This window comes from Eulemur rufifrons, chromosome 5, assembly GCF_041146395.1.
Source record: "Eulemur rufifrons isolate Redbay chromosome 5, OSU_ERuf_1, whole genome shotgun sequence".
NCBI classification, from domain to species: Eukaryota; Metazoa; Chordata; class Mammalia; order Primates; family Lemuridae; genus Eulemur; species Eulemur rufifrons.
In genome coordinates, this window is record NC_090987.1 from 10,831,926 (window position 1) to 10,859,826 (window position 27,901).

At 41.6% G+C, this 27,901-nt stretch overlaps 1 protein-coding gene across 4 annotated transcripts in view; it reads right to left on the bottom strand.

Annotated features, from left to right (window-relative positions):
- ZCCHC2 (zinc finger CCHC-type containing 2) overlaps window positions 1-17,758 on the bottom strand; it is a 60,292-nt gene extending 42,534 nt beyond the window's left edge. For 3 of the 4 annotated variants that reach the window (XR_011233588.1, XR_011233589.1, XM_069468354.1), the window contains exons 1-2: window positions 15,367-17,758; window positions 1,319-1,430 (exon numbers count right to left, since the gene is read on the bottom strand). Coding sequence is in view for 1 of the 4 variants with exons in the window: in XM_069468354.1 (XP_069324455.1) it covers window positions 1,319-1,430; window positions 15,367-16,302 (1,048 nt within the window). In the remaining 3 variants the exon portion in view is untranslated. The remainder of the gene's footprint in view (window positions 1-1,318; window positions 1,431-15,366) is intronic. The other variant, XR_011233590.1, reaches the window with a different exon arrangement.
- Between the last annotated feature and the right edge of the window lie 10,143 nt (window positions 17,759-27,901).

Sequence of the window (27,901 nt, forward strand, 5' to 3'; positions counted from 1 at the left end):
CTGCTGTTTCCAAAAGCTGTTACATTAAATTATTTAAAGGATGAGGCTATTAAGGAAAAACCTTTTGAACTAATCTATGTTCAGAAAGAAATAAACCAGCTCTACTTCTGCAAATCACTGGGCCTAAGGGTGGGGATCTTGGGGTTTTTTGGGTCAGATCCCAGTTTAGCTTAGCAGAAAGACATCACAGGATATAGGAACACGGCTGTAGCTTCAGCCTTGATTTCAAGTTATATCCACTCTAGTCTACCAGAATCAAGACAAGACGAGAGAGTATGTGGCAAGGGATGGCTAAGAATGAGGGTGCCTCCAACTCCCATAAATTAAAACTAAAAAGCATGTATCACATACACCTTTTAAAAAGTTAGGATGTAAGAAAAATCATCTACAATACCACCTTACAGTTAATTATTAGCATTTTGATATAATCTTTATGTTCTTCTAAAATATTTTTATAAAACAAAAGGGACCTTCATTGTAAAACCAAACTCTGCTATAGGTTACTCATGTGTCCAATGAGCTCAGGTGTAGTCGTCTACGATTAGAGTAGTTTAGTTGGAGAGACAGGAGTACTGTGATCATCTTGAACTGAAGTGGTCACTATGTAAACTTTAACAGTAAACAGACCTATTTTTCCTCTGTGAGGAAAAATGTATTAAGCAAAAAATTATTGGGACTAAAAGGAGACATAATTTGAAAACCGTTATAATTGTGATGCTTATCAAATATCCTTGGCTCTTCTAAAGCCTCGATGGCAGTCTACATTTTCCATTCCAATTCTTCTCCCAACAGGGGTTAATGGATTCTCCAAATAAAAAGAGAAGAGACTATCCAAACTTATTTCTTCTTAGATGGCAATGTTCTTTCATTCCCCTACTACAACCCCCTTAAAAACTGCATTATTGCAGGAAGAATGGATTTGTAAGGAATTTATTTACTCTTACAGTGAACGTCTGTGAAATTTATTTTTTCAGTAGACACTGAGCTCATTCTACAGATAAAGCACTATTCTAAATACTCTGGGAATAAGATAAGGTCTTTGCCCTCTAAAAGTATGCATACAACCAAGTTAAAGATACAGCCAAGAAAACTAACCACAAAAGGCAGACCAAGTAAGTGTATGCTAGGACAAGCCCAGGGCTGCGGAGTCCAGAATGCAGACGGGCAAAACTGGGAGGACTGGCTTTTGAGCAAAACCTTGGACCGTAGGATCACTCTACTCCAAACATGGGAGTGAAGTTAAGAGTTAATCAGTATAAATAGTACCCTACAATCTTATGATGCATTAATGCTTTAAGTTTTAAAAAATACAGCATACCTTCTCGCTGAGCTCTATGAGGGGCCACCGTAAGTCCATCCTGAGGTATTGGGGCTTGTTCTATTAAACTGGTCTCGTTACTTTGCACATAATCACCATGAGCAGAGTCGTTCTATAGGAGAAAGAGAGGGACATGTTAGTCTACACCACAGATTAAGAGTAATGAATCCCATAAAAATAAGCCAGACTCAAATCTTCCAGTATTAATAACCATATTTTAGTAGCAATTTTTAGAGATCAAATAGGTGACGGCACACAAAGTGCAGAAAGGCACAAAGTGTCACAGCAGCAAATAAAAGAGGAATCATCAATATTTCTATTCAATAGTAACACTCTATTATTTACTGTCTCAGCTTTCTTGAGAGATAAAAAATTGCACATAATTATTCAGAGTTGCCAACGATGTCAGTTCTGTGCTATAATGAACCAGAATCGAAGGAACATATATAATAAATGGTACCCTTTACACTAACCCACCATAGGTAAGGACATTTGTATTTTTTATATTAATCATTACACAATTTTTACATTGGTTTTAGTGACAGTGTAAAAATATTCTGTTAGGAACAAGTCTTACAAAAGGTATTGTTAATATATGCCAAATTTTTCTAAACAAGAACGTGTGTGGACAGTGAGTTTAAAGTTAAGTAATCTAACAGCAACTGGTGCTCTAACCCTAAGTTTGCCCAGCCAACCCACTAGTGAACTGGAGTGAGCTGGACTCCCAGATCTGCTGCTTGGAGTAATAAAAGGTCTCGCCAAACTTACAGATCTCCAGAAGTCAAGCACTGTCACATATGAACTGTTACTGCCACATGCTGGCTAAGCCAGAAAATAAAACAGCCTTATGTCACCTTTCTATCACAATTCACACCTTATTCCCCCTCATATTCAGAATCTGAAAACGTAACAAAATCAGCTCAGTTTCAAGAACCAATTAAAATTTTACAAACCTGCAGTAAATATATTGATTTTTTTTAACTGTGTAAAGAAATGAGGCAAACAGAAGATCCTAAATTTCCCAAGAATCTCAATCTAAAATACTTTGTTCTGCTGTCTGACAATGAGTATGGGTTATCAATTGACAGCTTTACTCTGAGAACAAAGCACCACATTAGACACTCTTGGGAGCTATAAGCTTGAGTCCTGTTGTCTGTCTTCCTCTAGACAGTCAAGGAAATAAAGATTGTCTACATGGGAGAGCACAGATCCCTTCGGTCAACATCCAAATTTTCAAACATTTAGCCTGATGGCATTTACTAATTTTTGATATTAGTGATTTTTAAAAATATGGCTACAATTTTTTTTAAATAAAATCATGTATATCCTAACTCAGACCAGATAATCTTTTATTACAAAGTAGTAAAACCATATTTGCCTAAGAGAGATTTTGTGTCTCAAAAAATTTAACATTGCTATAAATACTTCAAAAATCAAGAAATAAATTAATCTTTTCAAATAGCTGTGTTAATTGGAAGTTTAGTTGAATGGGTCAACTATTTCTTATAGTGGAATATTTTTGTTACTCACATGTGGTTCATAAATTTAAAATAACACTTTCAAGTATAAATAAATACAAAATGTGCAAAAAACAAGACTTTTCATTAGTGAAATGCCAATCAAAATGTGATACCACTCATGCCTATTAGGATGGCTATTTCAAAAACAGAAAAGTGTTAGCAAGAAAGTGAAGAAGATGGAACCCTGTGCACTGATGGTGGAAATGTAAAATGGTGCAGTCAATGTGGAAGACAGTATGGCAGTTCCTCAAAAATTTAAACAGAATTATTACATGACCCAGCCATTCCACTTCTAAGTATATACTCAAAAGAACTGAAAACAGAGACTTGAATACCAATGTTCCTAGCAGCATTATGTGCAATAGCCACAAGGTGGAAACAACTAGAAAGTCCATCAACAGATGAACAAAATGTGGTATATACATAAAGTTGTATGTTATTCAGCCTTAAAAAAGAATGAAATCCTGATACATAATATGATTTTGATGAATCTTGACAGTATATTAAGTGAAATAAGCCAGACACAAAAGGACAAATAGTATATGATTCCATATATGAGTTACGTAGAGTAGTCAAATTCATAAAGAAAGTAGAATAGTGGTTACCAGGGGCTGGAGGTGGAGAGAGAGAAATAAAAAGTTATTGTTTAACGAGTACAGACTTTCAGTTTGGGATGACAGAAAAATTCTGGAGATAGACAGTGGTGACGATTGCACAACAATGTGAATGTACTTAATGCCAGTGAACTGTACCCTCAAAAAGGGGCAAAATAGGATAGTCTATGTTATGTATGTATATTATACCACAGTTTAAAAAATTGAAATGATCACGCTGCCTCCACAAACACTGAAGCAACCATAAGAAAGCAGTTTACTTTCACAATCAAAATCGTATTTTTGAAGTCTGAAGTTAACTTTAAGAACACAATTTGGCCGGGCGCAGTGGCTCACGCCTGTAATCCTAGCACTTGGGAGGCCGAGGCGGGCGAATCCTTTGAGCTCAGGAGTTCGAGACCAGACTGAGCGAGAGCGAGACCCCGTCTCTACTAAAAATAGAAAGAAATTATATGGACAACTAAAAATATATAGAAAAAATTAGCCGGGCATGGTGGCGCATGCCTGTAGTCCCAGCTACTCGGGAGACTGAGGCAGAAGGATTGCTTGAGCCCAGGAGTTTGAGGTTGCTGTGAGCTAGGAGGACGCCACGGCACTCACTCTAGCCCAGGCAACAGAGCAAGACTCTGTTTCAAAAAAAAAAAAAAAAAAGAACACAATTTAACAATCAGGAAGCAACCTCCTGTTTAACAGCCTAGGGAGAAAAATGGGGGTTGAGGACCAACGCTCATCAACCCATGAAATATCTACTAATTAAATGTTTCTTTTCCTCCCCAAGTCTCAGCATGTACCAATGCTGTAAAGTCATTTAGACCAAGTTTAGAAGCCATTTATAAACTCACACATGTGAAGCCGCAGGAGTTACAGAGATCGGAATTACGGCCTTCAGCAGCCTCACCAGTGGGCGGCTGCTCAGCCACACTGCTCCCCTTGTGTGACTGTCACACACGCCTGTCTTTGTGCTCAGGAGGGGGAAGGGTGCCTTAAGATCTAAGAACTGCCGGTTTGATGAAATTGTACAGATAGGAATTACACCAACTTTTTCTATTTAGTTCCGATTCCAATGGAAATGCAGTACAGATGACGTGCCAGAGTCAGCATTTCACAAAGACTAGTTAGAAGGAAGAGTCAGGACCATGTGAAAAGTGGAGAATTTTTCTCTGCTTGGATCAAGACAGAGTTTAAAAATTCTAAGACTGCAAAAACATGCACAAACACACAAAGAACTGTAGTATGCGTGTGCAGTCTTCTCCTTTTTTAACTTCCGTGAGGTACACCTTTCTCTGTCCCATGGCTTGTGTCCTCTAAGAGTTACTGGTTAGCACAGATCCACGTATCATGTGTGATTCAGGTAGTCTAGAGAGTTTTGTCAGAGATCACTCAGATCTAACTTTCACGCATTAAGATTCATCACAATTACACACTTGAGATTTCTTAAATGTGAAAACCTTGTGAAATAGTCAAGTGCTTGGACAGTCCTAAAAAAACCTTTGTGTGAAAATATACCATTATATTATAATAAAAGTCACACTTGTCTCATTTTATTTTGTTAACAAAGGTCAAACTGTAGGAGTTTATTTCGACTCATCTAACAATATTCTATGGTTCCTCTAGTTCCTTGATGTAGACTATAAATTTAAAAAAATGCCAAGACATTCCCAATATAAAAACAAGCAGTAAGAGTTTCTTAGCTTTTTCTTTAAACTAAATTTACCAACTTCTTTTGAAGTTTTCACACTTGTCAAATGAGACCCAGAAAATTAACATTGGTTTATAACGACATTCTATTAAGCTTCTGTGGTAAAGATAGCTAAAAATTCTTTGATATTCTTGCCACTGAAAGATGGAAACTAATTCCCTACCCAGTGGATCTGGGCTGGCTTCAGACTGTGACGGGAGCGATGTGCCACTGAGATTAGGTCCTAAGATGCCTCAGCCTGGGCCTCCAGGACACCTGGGCCACCACGTATGAAGTGCAGCTCTCCTCTAAGCGGCCACTCTTAAGACACCATGTGGAAAGAGGAGAGGGGTCCAGAGAGGCCTTCCAGGCCCCAGCTAAGTCTCCAGACACCCTAGAGCAGAGACAAGCTCCTCTGTGGTTGTTATCCATCTAAATTCCTCACCCACAAAACTGTGCCAGATGGTAATGAAAAAGGTCATTGTTTCAAGCAACTAAGTTTGGGGGTAATTTGTTACACAGTTGTATGTTTTAAATTCTATTCTTTAAATCAAGGGTCCCCAACCTATGTTGAGTTGTATAATTATGTCATTATATATTACAATGTAATAATAATAGAAATAAAGTACACAATAAACGTAATGGGCCTGAATCATCCTGAAACCATTCCCTGCCACCCTGGTGCGTGGAATAATTGTCTTCCATGAAAACGGTCCCTGATGCCAAAAAGGCTGGGGACCGCTGCTAAATCATCAGGGATGCAACTAAAGCACCTGCTATTATTTAAGCAAGAGTCACAGAAAGTCTTGCTTTGAGTGTTAGAAGATGATTCATAAACAGAAACATTACTTAGATGTCAAATTTCATCCATTTTTTTGGAAGAAGAGGGAAGAAAATTTAAGAATTACTTACTGCCTGTCTTTTTACTGAGGAAGATGTGGTAGAAGAGGCAGAGGTTTGTCCAATTTCCACTTAATAAAGCCATACAACTCAACCCAAAGTGATGCCTTGAATCACCCTACAGCATCTGATAAAAGGTAAGTTCTGGAGTGAGAATAAAGTTGGCTAGTAATGTATTAAAGTTGCATCGGAACAACCAAATTGACACAACAGTTCAGACAGGAGGGAGCCCAATGATCCAATGGCTCAGAAACAGCAGGATACGGATTTCGGCTATGATCCTGCACTTCCTATGTAACTTGTTGGTTCACCAAGCAGAGTGTGGCAGAATTAGCTATCTTAAAGCTTGAGCAAATGCACTCCAGGTATTGAATTGGAGGGGTGGGGATGACAAACCATTTACTGAATTTTATAACCTCTCTGGCATGATAGCCCACAGATCAGACCTGGCCACTGCAACAACAACTATACAAGTTCTTAAAATGACATTTGTGAACTAATAGTGTTTACCCTGTGCAGAGTGGGGTGGAATGGAATTGGACAGCTGTAGCGAGAGGGGGCAGGGAAAGTCATCACTATCACTTTCTATGGATTTTCTTCTAGCAAAACAATGCTGACACAGAAGCCTACTGGGGAGGAGGGAGTGAAGGCTCTGAAAGAGTAGTGAGGGCAGCAATTTTTATCCAAGAACAAGCCTTGACGTTTTTCTTGCAAAACTCTCTTCATGGCCCAGCTTGGTGGCTCACGCCTGTAAGTCCCAGCACTTTAGGAGGAGGCTAAGGTGGGATGATCACTTGAGGCCAAGGAGTTTGAGAACAGCTTGGGCAACATAGTGAGACCCTGTCTCTACAAAAAGTAAAAAAAATTAGCCAGGTATGGTGGCATGTGCCTGTAGTCCCAGCTATCTAGGAGACTGAGGCAGGAGGACTGCTTGAATCCTTGGAGGTTACAGTGAGCTATGATTGCCAGCGCACTCCAGCCTGGGCCACAGAGCGAGACCCTGTCTCTAAAAGAGAAAAAAACCCTCTCTCCATGCTTCTGTTATTTCAACCTAAATAGTACCATCTGTTAGTTGATAGGTGGACTGGTGAAAAATCCACACTCTGTACTGGATCACAAAATCTAGAGAGGTGCTTGTGCAGTTTCCAGCAGGGTTCTCACTCCTAAGAGAATCTAATGCTGCTGCTGATCTGATAGGAGGCGGAGCTTATGCCGGTGAAGCCAGCAATGGGTAGTGGCTGTAAATACAGATGAAGCTTCATTTGCTGGCTACTCACCTCCTGCTGTGTGGCCCGTCCTAACAGTAGGAACCAAGGGGTACCAGTTGGCGGCCTGGGGGTTGGGGACTGCAGCCTTACAGGACCCACTACTGAATTTCAATCATTTGATATCCAAAACAAAAATCAATTATACTTCAGGAATTTAGACATTCCTAACAAGACACATAAACATTCCACGATATTTACATTATAGAATGCTCACTTCAGTGACCTTAAAAGTAAATTTTTAACTTTCTAATCACAAGCAAGGTAGTATCCCAAAACTCTATAGCTGACTCACACCATCCCTCAAGTTAATTATAAATTGAGATCAAACACTAAAGACTCACTAGAGTCAATTAACCAAACAGTAAGAAAATAGTTTGTAATATGACTTTTCCATTCTATCAAAACATTATTGCTAGGTTTGCACCAATTTATGCACCCACTACCTAAAAGCATAATTAACTTAGAGTACAGTCTGCTTTTGAAAGAGTATTTAATAAGCACAACTATTCAGCATACACCCATTGAAGATTCAGTTCAAAACTATATTGTTGTTCCACACTTTTTATCTAAAGAAATAATTCCTTTTATTATTGCCACAACTGTGCCTATCCTATATAGCTGCAAATGTTTTTATGTAGTACGTATCTGTTAAGTATAATTCAAAATAAGACAAAATCACTGCCTGATACCAATATGATATATTGCTTTACGACTAAGTGTATTTTTCAAAGCTACATTTGAAAAGCCTAAGCACAGGAAATTATGACTGAGCAATTATGATACATGCAATGCTGACAGAAAAATGAAGCACAATGTCAGAGGCTTTGGGGAACTTAAAATCTTGTGGGGAGGGCCAACTTTTACTGCTTAGTAACACCAAGCAGCACAGTAGAAGTACCAAAATTATAATATACATGCTTCTTCAATTCATCGGCTGCAAAGAATCTTTTATCATTAAGACTGCCACAAGGACAATTCCAGAGAACACTATGCAAGAGGGGATGGCATGAGCACAGCCTTGAGTGAAATGAGTGGGCAAGAGAGATTTTGAGTCCAAAGACCTAATAGAGGTCAGGGCCCATTGGTCACTGAAAGAAAGTGTAATATGATTAACTACTGCTTTAAAAAGATGTATCTGGCAGTAGTATCCAAAAGATAAGAGGTGAAAAAGCTAAAAGCAGGGCATTAAGTTAGGCTACTGTAAAAGTCTAAGCATAAAATCCCAAAAGAGCATGGTGTCAGGCAAGGATAAGGAAAGGGTGGATTCGGGTTATGACAGGAGATGATGATTAAGGTTATCAAGCAAATTATGGTGACCAGAGTATAATGGTACCACTGAGAGAACTGAGGAGTCTGGAACTTTAAAAAAAAAAAAAATCAATGATGAATTCTTTTTACACAGATTAACTTTAAAGTGACAGCTGACATTCAGTGAGATATATACTATAGGCAAACACAAATTTTCACTGGCTTCCACTGCAACCTGCTGATAACCTATTATTCCTTTAATATGACCTTCAAGGCCCTATGTAACCCAACCCCTACTGTCTCTTCAAATGTCATTTCTATTCATCCACTGCAACCAAATTGTGCTAATCACTCTCTGAATAATACATATAGCATGTGTTGTTTATCAAGCATGTTCATGTATATTATCACATTCATACAACAGTTAAATGAAGTAGATGGGAGTGATATCCCTATTTTATACTGGGCACTCTGGAGCTTGGAAAGACTAAATAACTTGCCAAAATGACCTTTTCAAAATCTAAATCTGACCTCAAATAAATTACTTCTTGAATGAGCATAAAACACTTCTAATGAGCTAAGACATTTAGAAAGGAATTAAAGGTCAAATGTTCCCTGGAGCATAGGAAGAACAGAAGGAAACCGACTACCTCCAGCCCAGCCACCTGTAACATAAACACCCGATTAGGTACTTCCCTTCTAGATTGACTGTTTACATAGATAGGAACCAAAAAAAAGTTCGTGGATGAATGAGGCTTTTGTGACAAAGAATTCTCTGTAAGTAAAAGGAGTACTGTTATACACAGTCCTTCATAACGAAAAACATAGTCAATAAAATTAAAGTTCAGTCTGCTCTGAGATTAGTAGCATGGGCCTTTTTGCTTCTCTCTTCTTAAATTTTAGCTTAACATTTCTTAAGGAAAAACAAATATATTAAGTAAGCTAAAAAAAATTAGCGAATTTAATAGCTTTTTATTAAAAAAGACATTAAAATGTTCCTTAATTATCCATGGATTCTAGTCTGTGCTTTGAACTAACAAAGAATTATGTCATTTAAAACTGCAAAATAGTTTTAAATTATAGAAGTTTTCTGGCTAAATGTGAAAAATGGATAAATATTTAAGTTGCATGGAGTTAATGATAATCTAAATTCAAAATATGTATTTTCGCTATTATCCCTAAATCCAATATGGGAAAAATATGTATTTTAATAACCTGTGACCCAGAGAACGTCCTTTAGGTTTATCTGTAGCATACCAGATCTTTATAATTAAGTACTAATAAAAATATAATAACTGTTCCAAGTAAATGTGTTTCGAATACCACCTCTTCAATTATGCATCCTTCCTGAACACCAATCTATTTACAGGTGTGGTAATGAGAATACAGAAAGTACTCTACTGTAAGAATTTGTATTATATGAAAAAAAGAAAACACATTCCTAAAAACAATCTGGAGGTTGTATCTTAGTGGGGAAGAAAAATGTATTGAGACTATTCTGAGAGAATTCATGCTCAAGACAGTATGTGAATTATTGTGCATCTTATCTCATTAATTCAATCACCACAACCTCAAAAGGAAGTTATTATCCCCATTTTACAAATAAGACTGACATTCAGAGATTTAGGTGCCCTGCTTCACATTGCAGAGCTAGTGACAGGGCTGGAACTTAGGCCTCCAAGTCTAGCGCTGTACTAAACATGGCTATCATTCTTCAAGGCCTTCTGATAGCCTCTACCACACTTTCTTGTCCCCTCCTCATGAAGAAAATCAAAAAACGTAAATAAAAATGTGTATACAAAGATTTTACATATATATACTTATATATATATATATATATATATATATATGTGCACAGTTGGTCCTCCCTTGGTATCCGTGGGGGATTGGTTCCAGGACCTCCCCCATACACACTAAAATCCAAGGAAGTTCAAGTCCCTGATATAAAATGATGTAGTATTTGCATATAACCTATGTACATTCTTCTGTATACTTTAAATATCTCTAGATTACTTATGATACCTAATAAAATGTAAATGCTATGTTATACTGTACTGTTTAGGGAATGTTGACAAAAAAGTCTCTGTATGCTCAGTACAATTTTTTTTCAAATATTTTTGATCCAAGGTTGATTAAATCCATGGATCCAGAACCCACCGACACAGAGGGCCGACTGTATGTACAGACACAGATTTTAGTTAACTTGAAGAAAAGAATGTGTTTCCTCTCCACAACCAACATTCGCTCCCCTCTCTTCCTACTGTGGTATGAATGAGACTTTTTCCAAGTTCTTACCTGAGAAAATCACTGCACGGCAAAATGTAACTGAGGAAGGATACTCAATATTTTAGTGATTATCTGCTACTAAAACAATCACTACTTAACTCTGACAGGCTAAAAAGCCTCTTCCAAAAGGCTTTTATAACTGAATTGCTTTTACTTTTTGCTGCAGCCAAACCGATCTAAAATTTCCCAAGAAAGACTGCTACCTCTGCTCCCCACTCTCAATCTGTAAGATACTGTAACCACTCCTATACCACCACCTTCCACTCAAGGCTGAAATTTTACCCATAATTGCTAACATTTATTGAAGGCCATGCGCCAGGCACTTATTCTATGAGTACTCCTTCACTAAATTTTAACACTCCCAACAAGGCATAAGTACTGTTATCATCCCTGATTTTTAAGTGAGGAAAGCCTCAGGCAGCACCCACTGCCCAATGACACTATGCACTTTAAAATATCAACTATCCCAACAAATTAATAAACATATTTATTATCAGCGAGCATTAGAACTGTTCTTTTTAAAGGCCATTTTTAAAAAGCATCTTTTTAGTGCCTAATACAAGAACAACTGAAATCTTGACAATCAATCTTTTCCCTCTCATTTTAAGTCAGTTGCTCTCTCGCTAGGATTCTGGCTGCCACATACACATTCAAGTTATCTTGAAATAGCATCATTTATGTTAAAACTAGAAAATACCACCAATACATTATCTATATTTGAAAATGAGTCAAAGTATTTAGTCTATCAAGTACAATATAGCTAACTAACCTAAGCTATGAAACAGTAACAATTTTACGAGGTTTCTTTGCCTTTTTTTTTTTAAACTAACAACTAATTTTAATAAGGACCTGGCCACTTAGTACCATCTGAACTCACAAAAATTGAGTTCAAATATGTTTTGAGAGTTCAAATGACACTGTAAAACACAAGATGACTGTGTGTGCCTTAGTATGAAAAGTTTACATTTTATTTCATTCAACCATTACTACTTGACAAGGACCTAAACTTTGAGGATCCTGAAAACACAAACAAAACAACATAGAATGGCCATATTAACAATATAAACCACTAATCACTACTATGATAGTCTATGCATTTTTTTTTTTTTTTTTTTTTTTTTTTTGCTTCTTACACCTTTGTGTTGCTAGTTGGGGGTTAAACCTCCAAAATTAGAATATCCATTTTCATGAACAGTTAAAAAATGTCTTTAGGCCTGCAAACATAGGAAGCCTGCCTGTTTTGCTTCTAGCCTTTTCAATGAAACAGCAACAAAACTAGCATCACTTAAAAATATTTCTACAGTGTTTTTGTTGCTAACACACAATTTATAGTTTGGTTTCCTAAAAATAGGAAAAGACCCATTTTTAAAACCAGGTGTTTTCAGCTATGCTATATATGCAGTCTGTAAGTCTGTAACACAGAGCTACATCAATCACACACATTTCCTAGGACACTGTTAATGAGTGCTTTCACTTACTGCCCTATTTGTTGAATTGTATGCAAGTTACAGGTAGTTCCTGTGAGATTTATGCATAAGCCTCCTAAAAAGAATGCCAACATTCAAGTTGTAACTCAATGTAACATTTACTATAAAATCATGCAAATCACAAAGAAAAACTCTAGAAATGTTGCTTTTAAAAGAAAAAACATACTTGTTGAATCTTCCTTTGTGTTTCCAATGTGACGTAGTAAGCATATTTTAGTGGCAATTTGTGGACCTGTCACTTCAACTATTAACTACAGTGTATCACTAATAGTTGCTGCACCTGATCAACTTCAAGGCATATAATTAATGTAAAATTGGCATTTAAGCACATGTTCTACCTGTAAACGTCATTAGTTTAATTTTCTTTTCCCTAACAGGCTGATTCCTATTAGGCACTGGATACAAGTCTTGTGATAGCCAGCAACACTATTCTCGGCTAGCATATACTCTTGTTTTAATAGAAAGGAAAATTAAAAGGAAATTAGTTTCACGCTATTCATTTAACATGTATGAAAATACGAGGGAGCAACACAAAGCTTCATTTAGACAGTAGCAAGAAAAAGAATGATTCCTAAGCAATTAAAAAGTAGCATATTGGATCTAAAAGGTTACTTCCGGGGCAATAAAATGCAGCCACGCGAATTTCCCCTTTCCCAGGGTTGTCGTCGCGGCCAAGCACCCCCAGAATATACAATCCACGTGGTCCTCGGCTCTGTCCCTAACTCTCCAACGCTAGCCCGGCGCCCTCGCCTCCTCTGGCTGAAGCTCCGGGGGCGCCCTCCGGGGGCGGGGCCGGCGCGCCAGTCACGTGGGCGGCGAGCGTGGCCGCCATCTTGCAGGGCGGGGGAGGGGAGGAGCCCCGCGCGACCGGCCCCAAATCGCAGTCTGCTCGGCCGCGGCGGCGCGTGACCACCGGGGCTCTCAGGAGGGCCGCGGAGCCTCCACGCGAGGGACGCGCGAGCTCTGGGCTCCTTTCTGGAGACCCGGAGGTGGGCACTCCCTCCCCGGATGCATCTCAGCGGCGGAAGGCCGAAGAACAGCTGGGTTGGACTGCAGCGAATCAGGATTTAAATCAGCCCACCCGCATCAGCGGCCACTGGATTGACAGCCCGGGAGCAACCAGACCCGGTAAAATGTCTTCAAGGCCAGAACAAGCCACAGCTGGGACTCAGAGGCCACTCTAATAAGCAGAAAATGCGAGGTCGTAACAATTCAATGAGACGTAAATGTTATGGTAACCCTAAACTACTGCTGGAGAAAAAAGTTCTCCACACCAAGTGTCTAGAAATAGCCTTCAGTGTCACCTGTAGTACGCGTACCCCCTATGATTTATTTCCCTACTTCGATAGATGGCCACAGCACAGGGCACTTCCTGAGAAGTAATGACATGCTGAAATTAATGGCAAGATGCCCAACTTCACTCTGTCCACTCCTCCCAGCACTCACTGTTGGCCAGAAAAGGCCACGCACTGCAGTCAAGATAAAAATCTCATTGCTCTCGTTTGCACGCATCCCTCCCCTTCGCCTAGCTGCCTTGCAACACTCCCATTAAAAGCAAAATGTACAAAAAGAAAAGGGAAAAAAGACTACCAGCAGTTAAAATCAGAAATTGGGTATCCTTGTTGGAATGGTATGAATGGAATGATACAAGCTGTTCCATTGTGCACACACTTTACATACTAATAGTAAATAGGTACTGAAAGATAATAAAATTTCAAACTCACTAAGAAAATGCTGGGTACTAGCATTACATCTGAGTTCGATAAAACACGTCCTAAAACATAAGACTCCTTCACGGAAGCCTCGTTTTAAAAAGATTTCAGCCCAGATTATCTCTAAATTCCTTCCAGCCCCCAAATTCCTTGATTCCATGGTGAGTCCACACAGCCATTAGTGAAATACAATGCCCAATTTTCGTTCCCGTACTGAATGACAGCAGATATGCAAGCTGAATTAACTTGCAAGCAAGGAGGGGGGAAATCCCCTCTTCCACTATATGGAGATCACCAAAATTGAAAAGCATGGAATCCAAATCAATACCTTTCAAAAAGACTGTGATCCACAAAAATAATCTCTTATGGTACATAGTTTTAACTCTAACTGAACCCTACTCCACCTCCTCCATTAAAAAGTTCTCCTCAAAGACTTTATTGGACCTAAATTATTAAATTGCTTTCATGGCTGTATAAAAATTTGTCTTTAACGTTTGCGACAAAGTGGCTCATCTGGATTCTCATCTACTACAACGTGGTGTTTAAATAACTTTTTTAGACAACATTAATGTATAAAGGCCCAACAAATGTCCCGGACCCAAATCTGTAGGCACGAATCAAGCCCGTCAGAAAGCCGAGTATGTCAGAGGTAAAGGGCATAACCAGGCCGCCCTAGGAGACGTCTCTACCCAGACAACCTGCGTTACTACTTATCCCAGTCAAGTTGCAAGTCTCCACATCAGATTTCTTCTGGGAACACCCAGCTCTCTGAGCAGGGGCCAAAAGACCTATAAGACCCATACGACCGCTCTAAACTCAGGCACACACTGAGCAAAAAAGTCCCTCTGAGCCAAAGCCTAGGGCAGCACGCCGGGAGCGCACCTTTAGGACACCTCATGGGAAGGCAGAGCGCCGGTCGGCCAGAAAGGGACGGCGCTGCCCGAGGCTTGACTGCGGCTAACAGACAGGTTCCTCTATCGCTTCGCTTTCCCCCCGAGCCTAGTGCTGAGAGATGCTCAAAGCCAAAAATGTCCCGAGACTCTTCATCCAAGAGGAACCCCGGGCTGGGAGCTCCATGCCACGGAAGAGACTTCTAGAGCATTCTGTTATGGCGGGTGGCTGCGTGTGCATGAGGTGGGGGGTGGGGGAATAGAACTGAGCGGCGCAGCAAAACGAAGAAGAGTACTCCTGGGCTGGGAGCCCTGGCGGACGGGGGGGATTCCGAGCCACCTGCGCCGGGCTGGGGCTCGGTCAAGGGGCGTCCGAGAGCGAGACTGCAGAGCCCATTGGGGCGGTGACCGCACCACGAGTCCTGCGAGGCTCCGCGCGCCTTACCTGGGCCCTGGAGCCGGCAAACTTGCAGAGCTCCACCTCCACCTCTGCATCCTCGGGGCCTCCGCGGAGCGCGGTGCGGAGCCTCTCCAGGTGCTCCCTCAGGGTGACCCGCTGGTGGAAGGAGAAAGCCGGGTGCAGCGAAGCCATGGTGAAGAGCAGTAGCAGTTCCTCTTGGGCCCTGAAGCCGAGTCCGCCACCGGCCCGAGGCTCGGCGCCGCTGCCTTCCGGGCCGGAGCAGTCCTTCTCGGCGTCCTGCTCGCCGTCGCCGTCCTCGCCCTCCGCGCCGCCCCGCGAGCCCTCGCCCCGGGCCGCGCGCAGGCTTTTGAGCACCGAGTCCACCTGGGGCAGGAGGCGGTGCAGGCGGCCGGCGGCCTCTCGGTTCTCCGAGCCCAGCAACGCCAGGTAGACGATGAGGCGCGAGCGCACGGCGGGTTCTCGGAAGTCGGCCAGCGGCCCGGGGTCGGAGAGGCCGTTGGCCTTGGCCTCTGAGTCGCGCAGGTAATGGTAGTCCTTGCGCGCCAGGTCCTCCAGGCACGAGCCGAGGAAGCGCAGCTCCAGCGGGTTGCACAGGTCCAGCAGCCCACACATGAATTCCAGGCGCTGCGCCGAGCCCAGCACCAGCCCGAACCACTCATATACCCGTTCCTGCTCCCGCAGTGCCGCCGAGGGCCCCCCGCCTCCGCCCGGCATGCCCACCCCCGCCCCGCCAGCAACAGGCGGCCCGAGCCCCCGGGGTGGCGGCGGCGGCGGCGGCGGGGGGCCCCGCGGCGGGCCAGCGGGCGGCGGCGGCGGCGGCGGCGGCGGCGGGGGGCGGCAGTCGCGGCGGCGGCGCGGCGGCGCCTTTGCGCCCGGCCGCGCGTCCGCCTCCGGCTCCTCCGCCTCGGGCGGCGGCTCCGCGGGGTGCGTCGGCTTCAGCGGCAGCTTCATCCTCAGCATCCTCGGCTAGGGCGGCGCGGACATGCGAGCGAGGGCGGGCGGGAGGGGCCGCGAGGTGGGGCGCGGGCCGAGGCGGCGGCGCTGCCGTCAGGAGCGGGGCCCCTCCATGCCACCGGGGGAGGGCCGGGGGCGGGTCTCGGCCGGCGAGGGGGGCGGTGGCTGGCCGGTCGGGTCGCTGGCGTCGTCTTCCCGGGCCGGAGGCGGGGCGTGCCCGCGGCGACTCCTCCCCCTGGGCTCCGCGCCGTCTCTGGGAGCCTGGCTGCGGGTGGGAGCAAGCGAGCGAGGGTGTCCTCCTTCCGCCTCCCTCTCTCCGTCGTCCGCACTGAGCTGGGGCGGCAGTGCCTGAGCGGTTCCCTCTCGAGCCGGTGCGGACGGAGCGGACGGGTGAGGAGGGGGAGCGGCCGGCCCGGGCGGAGACGCTTGCGGGATCCGCGCACCTCACCCCAGCCAATCAGCGTTCCCAGCCGACGGTTACGTAGCTCTCCCCGCCCTCAGGGGCTGTCTTTCTCCGAGAAGCCACGCCCAACTGCTGCCCAGCCACCTCCCTCTCGGTAGCTTCCGCGTGGTCCTAAAGCCCGGTCGTGGGGTTGGACGTCGGCTGGGACAGTGTGGCCGCGGCTAGGTGTGCTGGAGTGCGGCGAAGAGCGGTCAAGGCCCACGTGAGAGGAGGGAAGTGGGCGATTTCACCTTTCCCAAAGGCCCTGGCTCTGCTTTTGACCAGTGGCTCCTCTCTGCTTCGCCACCTCGCGCCGGCTGCCGCTCCGCCTCGGTCTGCGCCTCCCGATTGAACGCGTCCCCGGAGCGGGGACTTCTGCGAAGTGAACGCGCGAACCCCGGGACGACCTCCTCCACGTCCTCCAGCGCCCGGTGGACTGTCTGAAAGTCAGCGGTCGGATAATGCACCTCGTGAAACTGCAAGGAGCGGTTGTGTTGACTCTGTGGCAGATGATGGACGTGGGCCGACACGCAGGGTTGTGGCGGTGGTTTGGGGCCCGGGCGAGCGCCCACGCGAGGCTGGCGGCACCGTGCGCAGGTGGGGACGCGCGGCGCGGAGGTGCGCGGAGGCCAACCGGGACCAGGGGACGCGCTGGTGGGGACGCCCCAGCCTAACGGTTGCTTCTGGTGTGTAACGCTCTTTTCTTTCCTCAACAGGTTAGGAAAAGCCCCCCCAAAGCTTCCTTCGTTCTGGCATCATGTCTTCGCTAAATATCGTTTGGGTGTCTAACACAAACATTTTTAATCCTTGTGGTGGTGTGAATTTCCTGTGACTGGAGGAATTTAATAAGCTATCACCTTCACAGGCTTTAAGGTTTTTTTTAAAAAGTTCTGCCACATTTTTAACATTTAAAGACTCCCAAAATGTCTATCTGTCATACTGTTGCTGTTTTAGAGACATAGTACACGTTTTTAAAATTCAGGGAGCTCTTTTGAGGATTAATAAGAAAGATGGATTTTTAAAAAAGAATTCTTAATGCTTTAAATTTAGAAGTCTTATTACATATATGTAGTAGGAGTATGTAAGACAGCATAAGAACCACATTGGAACTCTATCCATCTCACAACTTTTATGCCCCAAGAAGCTCATTTGTAGTTCAGGAAAAGGTTGAACTGAAGCCTAAATCAGTCTCAGCGATAAAACCGGGAGAGGGAGAATTTTATTTTCAACACATCGGAGGTTAGCAGAATATATGAAAGTCATTCTTTCATGTAATTTGCTATTTCCTTATATTCTTTGGATGTAGTTTACAATCAGGGGAAAACTTTATAAGCATTATTTACAATCCTTGCCCATTTTAGCTGTTACCCTCAACTGCCTAGGATCTTCTACTCCTGTTTCATCTTGTAGTCCCACTTTTCTAAAGCATAGGGTGAAATACTTTAGGCAACTAATAATAATATTAATCTTGCTAGATATTCACAGGTTCACAGTGAGTCACCTATATAGATCTGGATGTTTGTGTAGTGAGCAGATGCTTTATCTCTAAGTTGATTTTTATATGTAATCCAGGCAAAAGGTTATTTTCCTTGGCAAGAAGAGGCATTTGGTAGGAACTCTCCATAACACTTGATTGCATACATTTTACACCAGCATTCAAATTTGTAATCAATAATGATGACTTTTGTCCTTCTATCATTGGCCAGCATTAGAACATTGAGTGATCAAAGCTCATAGACATAAATGACATATACTATTGTTTAATGATTCTAGTTATCATCCATCAGCTGGGTAAGTTGCTGTTTATTCCCCAGTGCACAGTTTCAGGGCCTTATATCCACACTGCAACTAACTAGACCAGGCCTCAGTGTTTTTTCCACCCTTTCACAAATGAGAGAACACACTCAGTACGAGTGAAAAAGCACTACTGCAGTACTTTTAAGGGAGGGACCCAGATAGGAGTCCCAGGGTGAGATGTGAGTATGTTTTCTTGGGAAAAATTACACTGATGATTCTAATAAGATTCCCTAGGAAGATATTTCTCTTACCCACCCTACCTGTGGAGAATACCTGCTCTAGATTCTCTGATATATATTCCCGGCAAAATCAAATGGTCCAGATAGTGTTATTGTGATAATAGTGAGTGTGGTTTGTATCCAGATCTTTTATAGAGGGATAAATCCCATCAAAAACATCTTTAAGGACACAAAGTACTATTATTGTCTCTTGTCTGTAGATTTTTTTTTTTTTTTTTTTTGAGACAAGGTCTCAGTCTGTCACCTGGGCTAGAGTGCAATCAGCATAGCTCACTGCATCATTATAGCTCACTGCAACCTCAAACTCCTGGCCTCAAGCAACCCTCCTGCCTCAGCCTCCCAAGTAGCTGGGACTACAGAGGTGTACCACCCCACCCAGCTAATTTTTCTATTTTTTGTAGAAACGGGGTCTCGCTCTTGCTGGTCTTGAACTCCTGACCTCAAGAAATCTTCCTGCCTCGGCTTCCCAAAATGCTAGGATTACAGACATGAGCCACCGCGCCTGGCTGTCCCTAGATTATAATGCACATTCAATATGTTGTTTTATTTGAAATAAATGAAAGATAGTATTATTCACATACCATGCTATACCATAATATAGTTGGTATTATTGTCCAAGTATTTGTAGGTAACCAGAAAACTGGTTTCAAGTTAAGGTTGTACTTTGGAGTAAGACACTAGTGACTGAGGAGAGCTCAACCTTCCATTTTGCAACTGGGTTACTGCATTGATGGCTCAGGGCCAACTGCTATACTTAATGATATTGGCTCCATAAAAAAGATGCCCAGATACATCCGCTTCTACCTCAGATGATAACCTGAAGCAGCCAATCTGATCCAATCCAAGAATTTGTCCTCTTGGTCTTTGTGAATATTGACATATTTTATCCCTCCTGTTTCCTCCATTAGAATATAAATATTTTACTGGGCATGGTGGCTCATGCCTGTGATCGCAGCATTTTGAGAGGCCAAGGTGGGAGAAGTGCTTGAGGCCAGGAGTTCGAGACCAGTCTGGGCAACATAGTGAGACCCCATCTCTACAAAAAAATTAAAAAATTAACCAGGCACAGTGGTGTGCACCTGTAGTCCCAGCTACTTGGGAGGCTGAGGGAGGAGGATCCTCTGATCAGGAGATCGAGGCTGAGCTATGATTGTGCCACTGCACTCCAGCCTGGGCAGCAGAGCAAGGCTCTCTTATATATATAATATATGTGTGTGTGTGTGTGTGTGTGTGTGTGTGTATATATGGGGGGAGGCAGGGAGAATATAAATGTCTTAATGTTAGTGGCTATGTCTTATTCAATTTTATATTTTCCCATTTGGCACACAGTAGATGTTCATAAATGTTTGTTGAATAAACAAATGAATGAATAATGTTCTAGGAACCAAAAGTAATGGCAAAAGCTCCTGGGTCACTTGAAACCTTGTTCATGTCTAGTGGGGAAGAGAAAAACGTGTCCCAGCATTGTCAGACTAGTCTTGAGAGTCACTCCTGTTGGATTGACTAAAGTTATACGCCCATTCTTGATCAATCACTGGAGCCAGAGAAGTGAGTCAGCTTCTTGAGAACTATATGGATCCCCCCAAAAGAAATCTGGGCTCTTGGAATGGAGAAAGGAAACATGGATGCTGGGGAAATGACCGACATATGTCCAATCATTGTACATTAATCTATAATTTTTGATCGTTTAAATTGTCATGGATATGAGGTACCACAAAAATAAATTTTGGCTTAGATTGCATATAGCCTTTATTTTTAAAGAGATGTTAAATATTAAACTACCTTTAAAGATTACACTTATAAAGCTGATTTAAAAGTCTTGAAAACAGCACAGATAAATTATTCATTGATATACAATTTAAGGAAAAATTAATTGCATATTAAAATTAAAAAGATAAATTTTTGTAAAGTTTATAAAAATACACTATAAGACAGATTTGAGATAGGAATTATCTATATTGTTACTGTGACAGTATTCCCATTGGTGACCTAGGAATCTGTGCCCAGCACTGTGGTATATGACATCTTTTCTGGAAGACTAGAATTGGATTGAATTCAGTCTCCCTGGAATTGTGGTTCCATTTGTCAGAAAGATTCTTAGGGACTTAGACTGACCAGGCTGTCAAGTTCTTACATTCGTACATTGAAATTTTTGGAAAAACCATGAACCCCGCCAATCTTTGGAGACTGTCCAGAAATAAACTTGATTTTAAAGTGGTTTGGTTTGGAAAATCCTCAGGCTACTGGCCTGTGTTAAAAATTAATAAACTAGCTGGGAACAGTGGCACAAGCCTATATAGATCTTAATCAGTAAACCAATCAGGAAATCGGATACTTTTGCAGCTGATTGAGAATGAGAGAATGACTGGGACATGTCAAAGGACACATGAGCCAATTTGGAGGGGCCCCCCCACTGGCCAAATCTGGCAAAATTTGAGTATCAAAAAGAATAAGACAGTATCTTTGAATAAAAAAAATAATCCAAGTCCATAGGAATTCTCAAAGAAAAAGAGACTGGGAAGGTACAGAGAAAAGAAAAATTCTTTATAGAAGAATACCAGCTGAAAAATGTAGAAAGAGAGTATGAGGAAAGTATCATTTTGCAACCAATGTAATAATGTATTCAGGCATTTTCACCATTGGGTGCACTGTTGCTGAGAAACGAAACATTCACGTGTTCTCTAAGTATCACCTCAATTAAAAAGGAGAAAAGGTACTTTTACGTGGATAAATCTGATATCTCCTTAACCATGTGGTCACGATGACTATCATCAATAATGGGACAATCTAATATATTCTTCCTCACGTCATGGATGCCATTGGAAGTATACAATATTTGTAGTTTTCTTGCCAAAATGTTTAAGCTGAATCTCATTGTGGGAAAACAAGACAAATCTGGATTGTGGGACATTATATGAGAAAACTGGCCTGAGTCTTCAAAAATACCAACGTCAAGAAAGCAAACGTAGGCAGGGGACTATTCTAGATTAAAGAAAACTAAAGAGACATGACAACCAAATGCAATTCATAATCTATGATTAGATCCTAGATATTTAAAGAACCTCTAAGACATTTTGGGAATAATTAGGTAGGTTAAGTAAAGTTTAACATGGACTAATTATATCAATGCCAACTTTGTTAGGTGAGATAATGACATGGTGGTTATATAGGAAAATGTCTTTGTTTTCAAGAGGTCTATGCTACAGCACTGAAGGATGAAATGGCATGGTATCTACAACTTATTTCCAAATGGCTCAGAAAAAAATTTATATAGACAGAAATAAAGCAAATGTGGCAAAATATTAACAATAGGCAAATCTAGGTGAAGGGCATATGGGTGAACATTGTACTGTTTTACCTTTCAGTAGGTGTGATTTTTTTTTCAAACTAAAGTAGAAAAAATGAAGATCACAAATACACATCCACAGGATGAATAAAAAATAATATGTTAAATATATGAATGCAATTTAACACATTTAAAGTTTAATTACCTGGTTTTGTAAATGGGACAAAACATTTCACCAAAGTCCCCTTAACACTACACCTAAATTAGAATAATAAGATTTATAAAGGGAGCTTAAAAGCTTAAAGAAGAACTGGTTTCCTGAATGTGTTACTTGAGTACATTGACATTTCAAAAAATTAGAGAGTGAAACTGGTTAGAATCACCTTGTAATGGCTTGCAGAGTCTGAAGGTGTCCGAAGTGTCAGTTTGTCAATGTGTTATAAAGGAAAGCTGAGACACAGCCAAGTCCAAGCAAGGTCATCCTCAGACAGAAACGTTACCAAAGAAAGCTGCAAAACAATCACTCTGGAACCAAACTACATGAAATCATGGTGGAGTACGTTATCATTAAATTCTCTTAATTAACTAATGCTTAGAATCTAAAATAGGAAAAATGGATAGTATAGTGCAGTAGCCCCCAGCCTTTTTGACAGCAGGGACTGGTTTCATGGAAGACAATTTTTCCATGGACCAGGGTGTTTTCCATGGACCTGAGCTTGTTTTCCTGCAACTAGATGGTCCCATCTGGGGGTGGTGGGAGACGGTGACACCCAAAGTGTGTTGCTTATGTCCAGTCTACTGGGCAATCTTCTTTTGGTTGCCGTCACTACAGAAAACCCTGCTCCGCAAAGGTAGGATGTTGGACATGGAAGCAGGCTTTTCAGTGCTCTTGTGGCTATCTCAGAATATTATGCCTTGACATCAATCCAGAATGTAGGGAGATGTGATGTTGTCTCAAACATACTTTTAAGGCCACTGTCATTTGTGATCTCAAGTAGTTGATCTTTCGAGCACAAAATCAATTCACCTGGCTTATTCACAGGTGGGTCACGGATCCATCCCTTCCCAGTTTTGTGGTTGGGAAGTAACCCTCAAACTCTTTTGAAAGCTGAGATAGGTGATCATGCAGCAGCTGGGAGAAAGAAGTCGCTGGCTCAGTCTCTTTCAAAAGTTCTGCTAATGTTTGAAACATGTCAAAAATCCCAATGTTCATCCATTGCCCCATAATTCCAGTTTGGCTTCGAATGCAGCCACTTTATCTGCTGACTTGAACACAGTCATCATTCTCCCATGAAGTGACAGATTGAGTTCATTGAGCAGGTTGAACATGTCACACAAGTAAGCAAGTTTTGTGACCCATTCTGTGTCACTGAAATGTGCTGCCAGTGGTGACTCTTTTTCTAAAAGCTCTGGAGCAGCTCTTGTAGCTTAAAAACTCTGGCCAGTAATCTACCTTTAGCAAGCCACCTCACTTCTGTGTACAAGAGAAGATGTGTGTACTCTGTGTCCATCTCCTCACAGAGGTTCGAGAATAGATGTGTTAAGGGCATGTACTTTAATGTGGTTGATAATTTTAATCACATCCTGCAACACATAGTTTAGTTTGGGTGACCTTTCTTGGCTAGCTGGCATTTCTCCATGGATGACACAGCACGTAGACTCACATTCAGAAGTAACATCCTTGACCCAAGCAGTGAAACCAAAAAGCCACCTAGTCATGGCAGCTGCTTGTTCCATGCATATAGAAAAGCAAGCATTGTTGCCTTGTTGTCAACATCGGTAGACTCGTCAACCTGGATTGCATACCGTGGTGACTCATTAATCCTAACAATTGCACCTCGGTATCCTCTGCTACTTCATCAATTCGTCTAGTTATGGTGCTAGCCGAAAGAGGAACACATGCCACCTTTTGAACTGCAGCCTCTTCTAAAAGTTCATGGTGAATGTCCTTAGCAGCCCACAGGAACAACTCTTCATCAACAGTGAAGGGCTTCTTAGCTTTAGCAATCTGGTTAACCACTAAGAATGATGCTTTCAGTGTAGACACATTGGATGAAAGTGGTGGCCTTCAATAATTGCTTCTGTTCTTTGTGTTCATGTTTTTTTGCTTTTGAAAAACTCTAGGCCGGGCGCGGTGGCTCACGCCTGTAATCCTAGCACTCTGGGAGGCCGAGGTGGGCGGATCGTTTGAGCTCAGGAGTTCGAGACCAGCCTGAGCAAGAGCGAGACCCCATCTCTACTAAAAATAGAAAGAAATTATATGGACAGCTAAAATATATATATAGAAAAAATTAGCCGGGCATGGTGGTGCATGCCTGTAGTCCCAGCTACTCGGGAGGCTGAGACAGGAGGATCGCTTGAGCTCAGGAGTTTGAGGTTGCTGTGAGCTAGGCTGACGCCACGGCACTCACTCTAGCCTGGGCAACAGAGTGAGACTCTGTCTCAAAAAAAAAAAAAAAAAAAAAAGAAAAACTCTAAAGGCTTGTATTTTAATGCAGGGTGCTTGGTCTCCACGTGGCAAAGCAGTTTTGAAGTGTTCATGCCTTCATTGGTTAGCTGGTTGTCACATATTATACAAAGTGGACTTGGAAAACGTGAATCACCTGTTGTAATGAACCCGTAATTGAAGTAAGACTGTTGGTATTTTCTTTTAAATGCATCTTTCATTTTGTTGGCAGTCTTAGAGTCTTCTGCTGTCTCATGATTGAGTCTTTACCCCCTTTTCAAAGAAGCTCTCCAGTAACATTTGTTTTTTACTCATTTTTGGTAGGGTTAGCTTGTGGGCTTACCAGGACTGTGACTGAGACAAGTAAGCAGTGTGGGAAAGAGGCATGGATGGAAGTGGTAAATAAAATAATGGGCGGGCCATGCAAGGACTAAAATAAGTGTCAGATTCTGACTTAAAGCCTGCCACCAAAGGCAGCTAGCTGTACAATTGAAGTACATCAATTCACTTGCCACTATAAAGCCTTCCATCAGATGCAACTTAATTGTCACTTGCCACTCACTGATAGGGTTTTGATATGAGTCTGCAAGCAATTGATTTATTATGGTCTCTGTGCAGGCAAACCTCTCTGCTAATGAGAATCTGTTTTTGCAGCTGCTCCCCAGCGCTAGCATCACCGCCTTAGCTCCACCTCAGATGATCACGCATTCGATTCTCATAAGGAGCACACAACCTAGATCCCTCGCATGCACAGTTTATAGTAGGGTTCATGTTCCTATGAGAATCTAATGCCACCGCTGATATGACAGGAAGCAGAGCTCAGGCAGTGATGCAAGCGATGGGGAGTGGCTGTAAATACAGATGAATCTTCCCTTGCTTGCCTGCCGTCACCTCCTGCTGTGAGCCCAGTTCCTAACCAGGGGTTTGGGACTGTAGGTATGTATTATATGCATTTGTCAAGGTTGATGTAGCACTTTTCAATGTAACTAGCTATTGTATTGAGTGGACATGGCTTTTCTATCACTAGAAAGACCTACTCTGTCCTAAAGAAAAGTCAGTTCTTTGGGCTTTTTCCTCACCCCCAGGAAAAATCTGAGATCATCAAATTTTCACAGTGTGATTTTGATTCAGAACCAAATAATCTTTTGATTAGCAATTCAGTTTCCCGATGACTTAATGCTGGGAGACAAGATACTCTAGGGGAATAGAGGTATAAAGCCCATTCCCAAGCAAAGGATATTCCACATTATAAGTAAATACATTGACATTGTGGCTTATCGGTCCCTTATAAGTTTATCAGCTGGGTCACTCCCCCGAATATTATCAATTTGAGATAAATCAACTATGTATGATGACTTGAACAGCCTGCTGTTCTTGTTCTTTGACATCATTTTAATTTATATGTTGTGTGAACTTTAATAATTATTTAGATCTGAAACAATACCATTTCAAGAATACTGTTCTTATTTTTTTTAAAAAAAAAGCTTGCTGAAGTCATTTTTTAAAATGAACTCTACAATTTTAAATATTACTTATCAACCTTAGAGGGCTGGTTACAAACCTTTATGTAAAGAGGGAAATACGTACTAAAAACTCTTACTTAAACCCCATAAACAACAAATTACTTTTTTTTAAAAATGTACTTTTAAAACGAAAATGATGTTTAAATTATGATAAAAGAAATGGTGAATTTCTTTATTTCATTTAAAAACTATTTACTTAAAAACCAGCCTATTTTTTTAGGATGCACAAATATGTTTGTATTCTTTTTCATTTTTCAACAGTTTATGATGGACCTGTGTGGATACAAGCTAAGCAAATATAATCTAAATAAAACCATACTCTTAATCACATTTATCTCAGAGCTTATCTATACATCAGAACACTGGTTTTATAGTCTGACCATACTTGAAATATTCAAAAACATTAATTTTGCTATTAAAACTCAAGTCAAAGTTTATTTTTCCTGCATGCAGTATTTACTTTTAAAATGTTCCATCAACATTTACAATCTTTAAAGGATTTTCATTGTAAGTCTCAACTATCATGCTGTTTTAAAAGGCATGAGAACAGTTTTATTTTATGGAAATGTAAGCTAAATCCACACATTAAGACTCTATTTATGTAGGTCTAGTTCGTTTTTCAGATTTAATTGTGCTTGCATAAGATTAGTGAGTTTGTAATATATGTCATAATTGCTAATGAAATTTGGTGACCTGCCCACCTATTTCAGTTCTATCAGAAGGCTTTGGGTGATAATGCTAGAAGGGTTAGAAGTAATCAAAGAAATTTGACTAAATTGTCATTTCCTAACCTCTGACCTCTGAGGAGTCTTGGGCTTCAGTTGGGGACTCAGCAGGCAGCCACATGGAGATGACTGCATGGTGCTAAATTCAGACTCACATACATGAGCAGTTCTCCCCTAGTACCCTGTCTGCATCCACACCTAGTCTTATAGCTGCAAGGTCTCACAAACATTTGATGTCAGATAACAAGGAGGGAAACCACACTGCAGGACCATCCTAGCTTCTGCTCCCCCTTTGGGACAACTCCAGTAATGGCTGTACCACAACTCACCTCTTTAGCATATCCTGTCTGTGAACCAGAGCAACGACACTAAGAGCTGATGTCATGCAGCGATTGAATGGCTCAAACACAGAGCTGTAGAGTTACAGTGATGATCTTCATCTCCACCTGATCCTTATTGGCCAGAGTGTTCCCTATGCCATTGACCTGAAGAAGTCAGACAGAGCAAGGAACTGGAAGCCCAGAGAAAAGCATCATTTCCGTACAGCAAAGCATAAGAATCCCTACACAGAGTAACAGCAATGATAATCATTACATTTATTGAGTTGTGAAGTAAGTGCCATTGTACCAACCACTTCATACACAGTTCCCATTAGTCTTCGTAACGTTCTTAAGATACATGCCATTTTATACATGAGGAAACTGAGACTAAGAGGTTAAGCTGTTTCCTCCAAGATCTCATGCCAGAAATTGACTGAGATAATTCAAACACTGCTTGGACACTCCACAGCTATGTTTCAACCACTATACCATCTAGATAACATGAAATACTTTCAATTAAAGGTTTAAAATAATCATTTGTTACCATTTACCATTTGTTTTCTGACTATAAAAGACACACATGTTCACTGTCAAAATTTTGATTAATAAAGACAAAATTTTAAATTAGCCATAATTTCACTGCCTTCAGGTAGCTAACATAAAATTAATTTCCAATATTTTTCTGTGATTTTTGCAGAGTATATGTTACACTGTAGTTTTGAAGGTGCTACATTTTTCACTTTATGTATTTCTTAAATTTAATTTTGAATTGTTCATTGCTAACATATAGAAATAAAATTGATTTTTGTGTATTAAATTTGTATCCT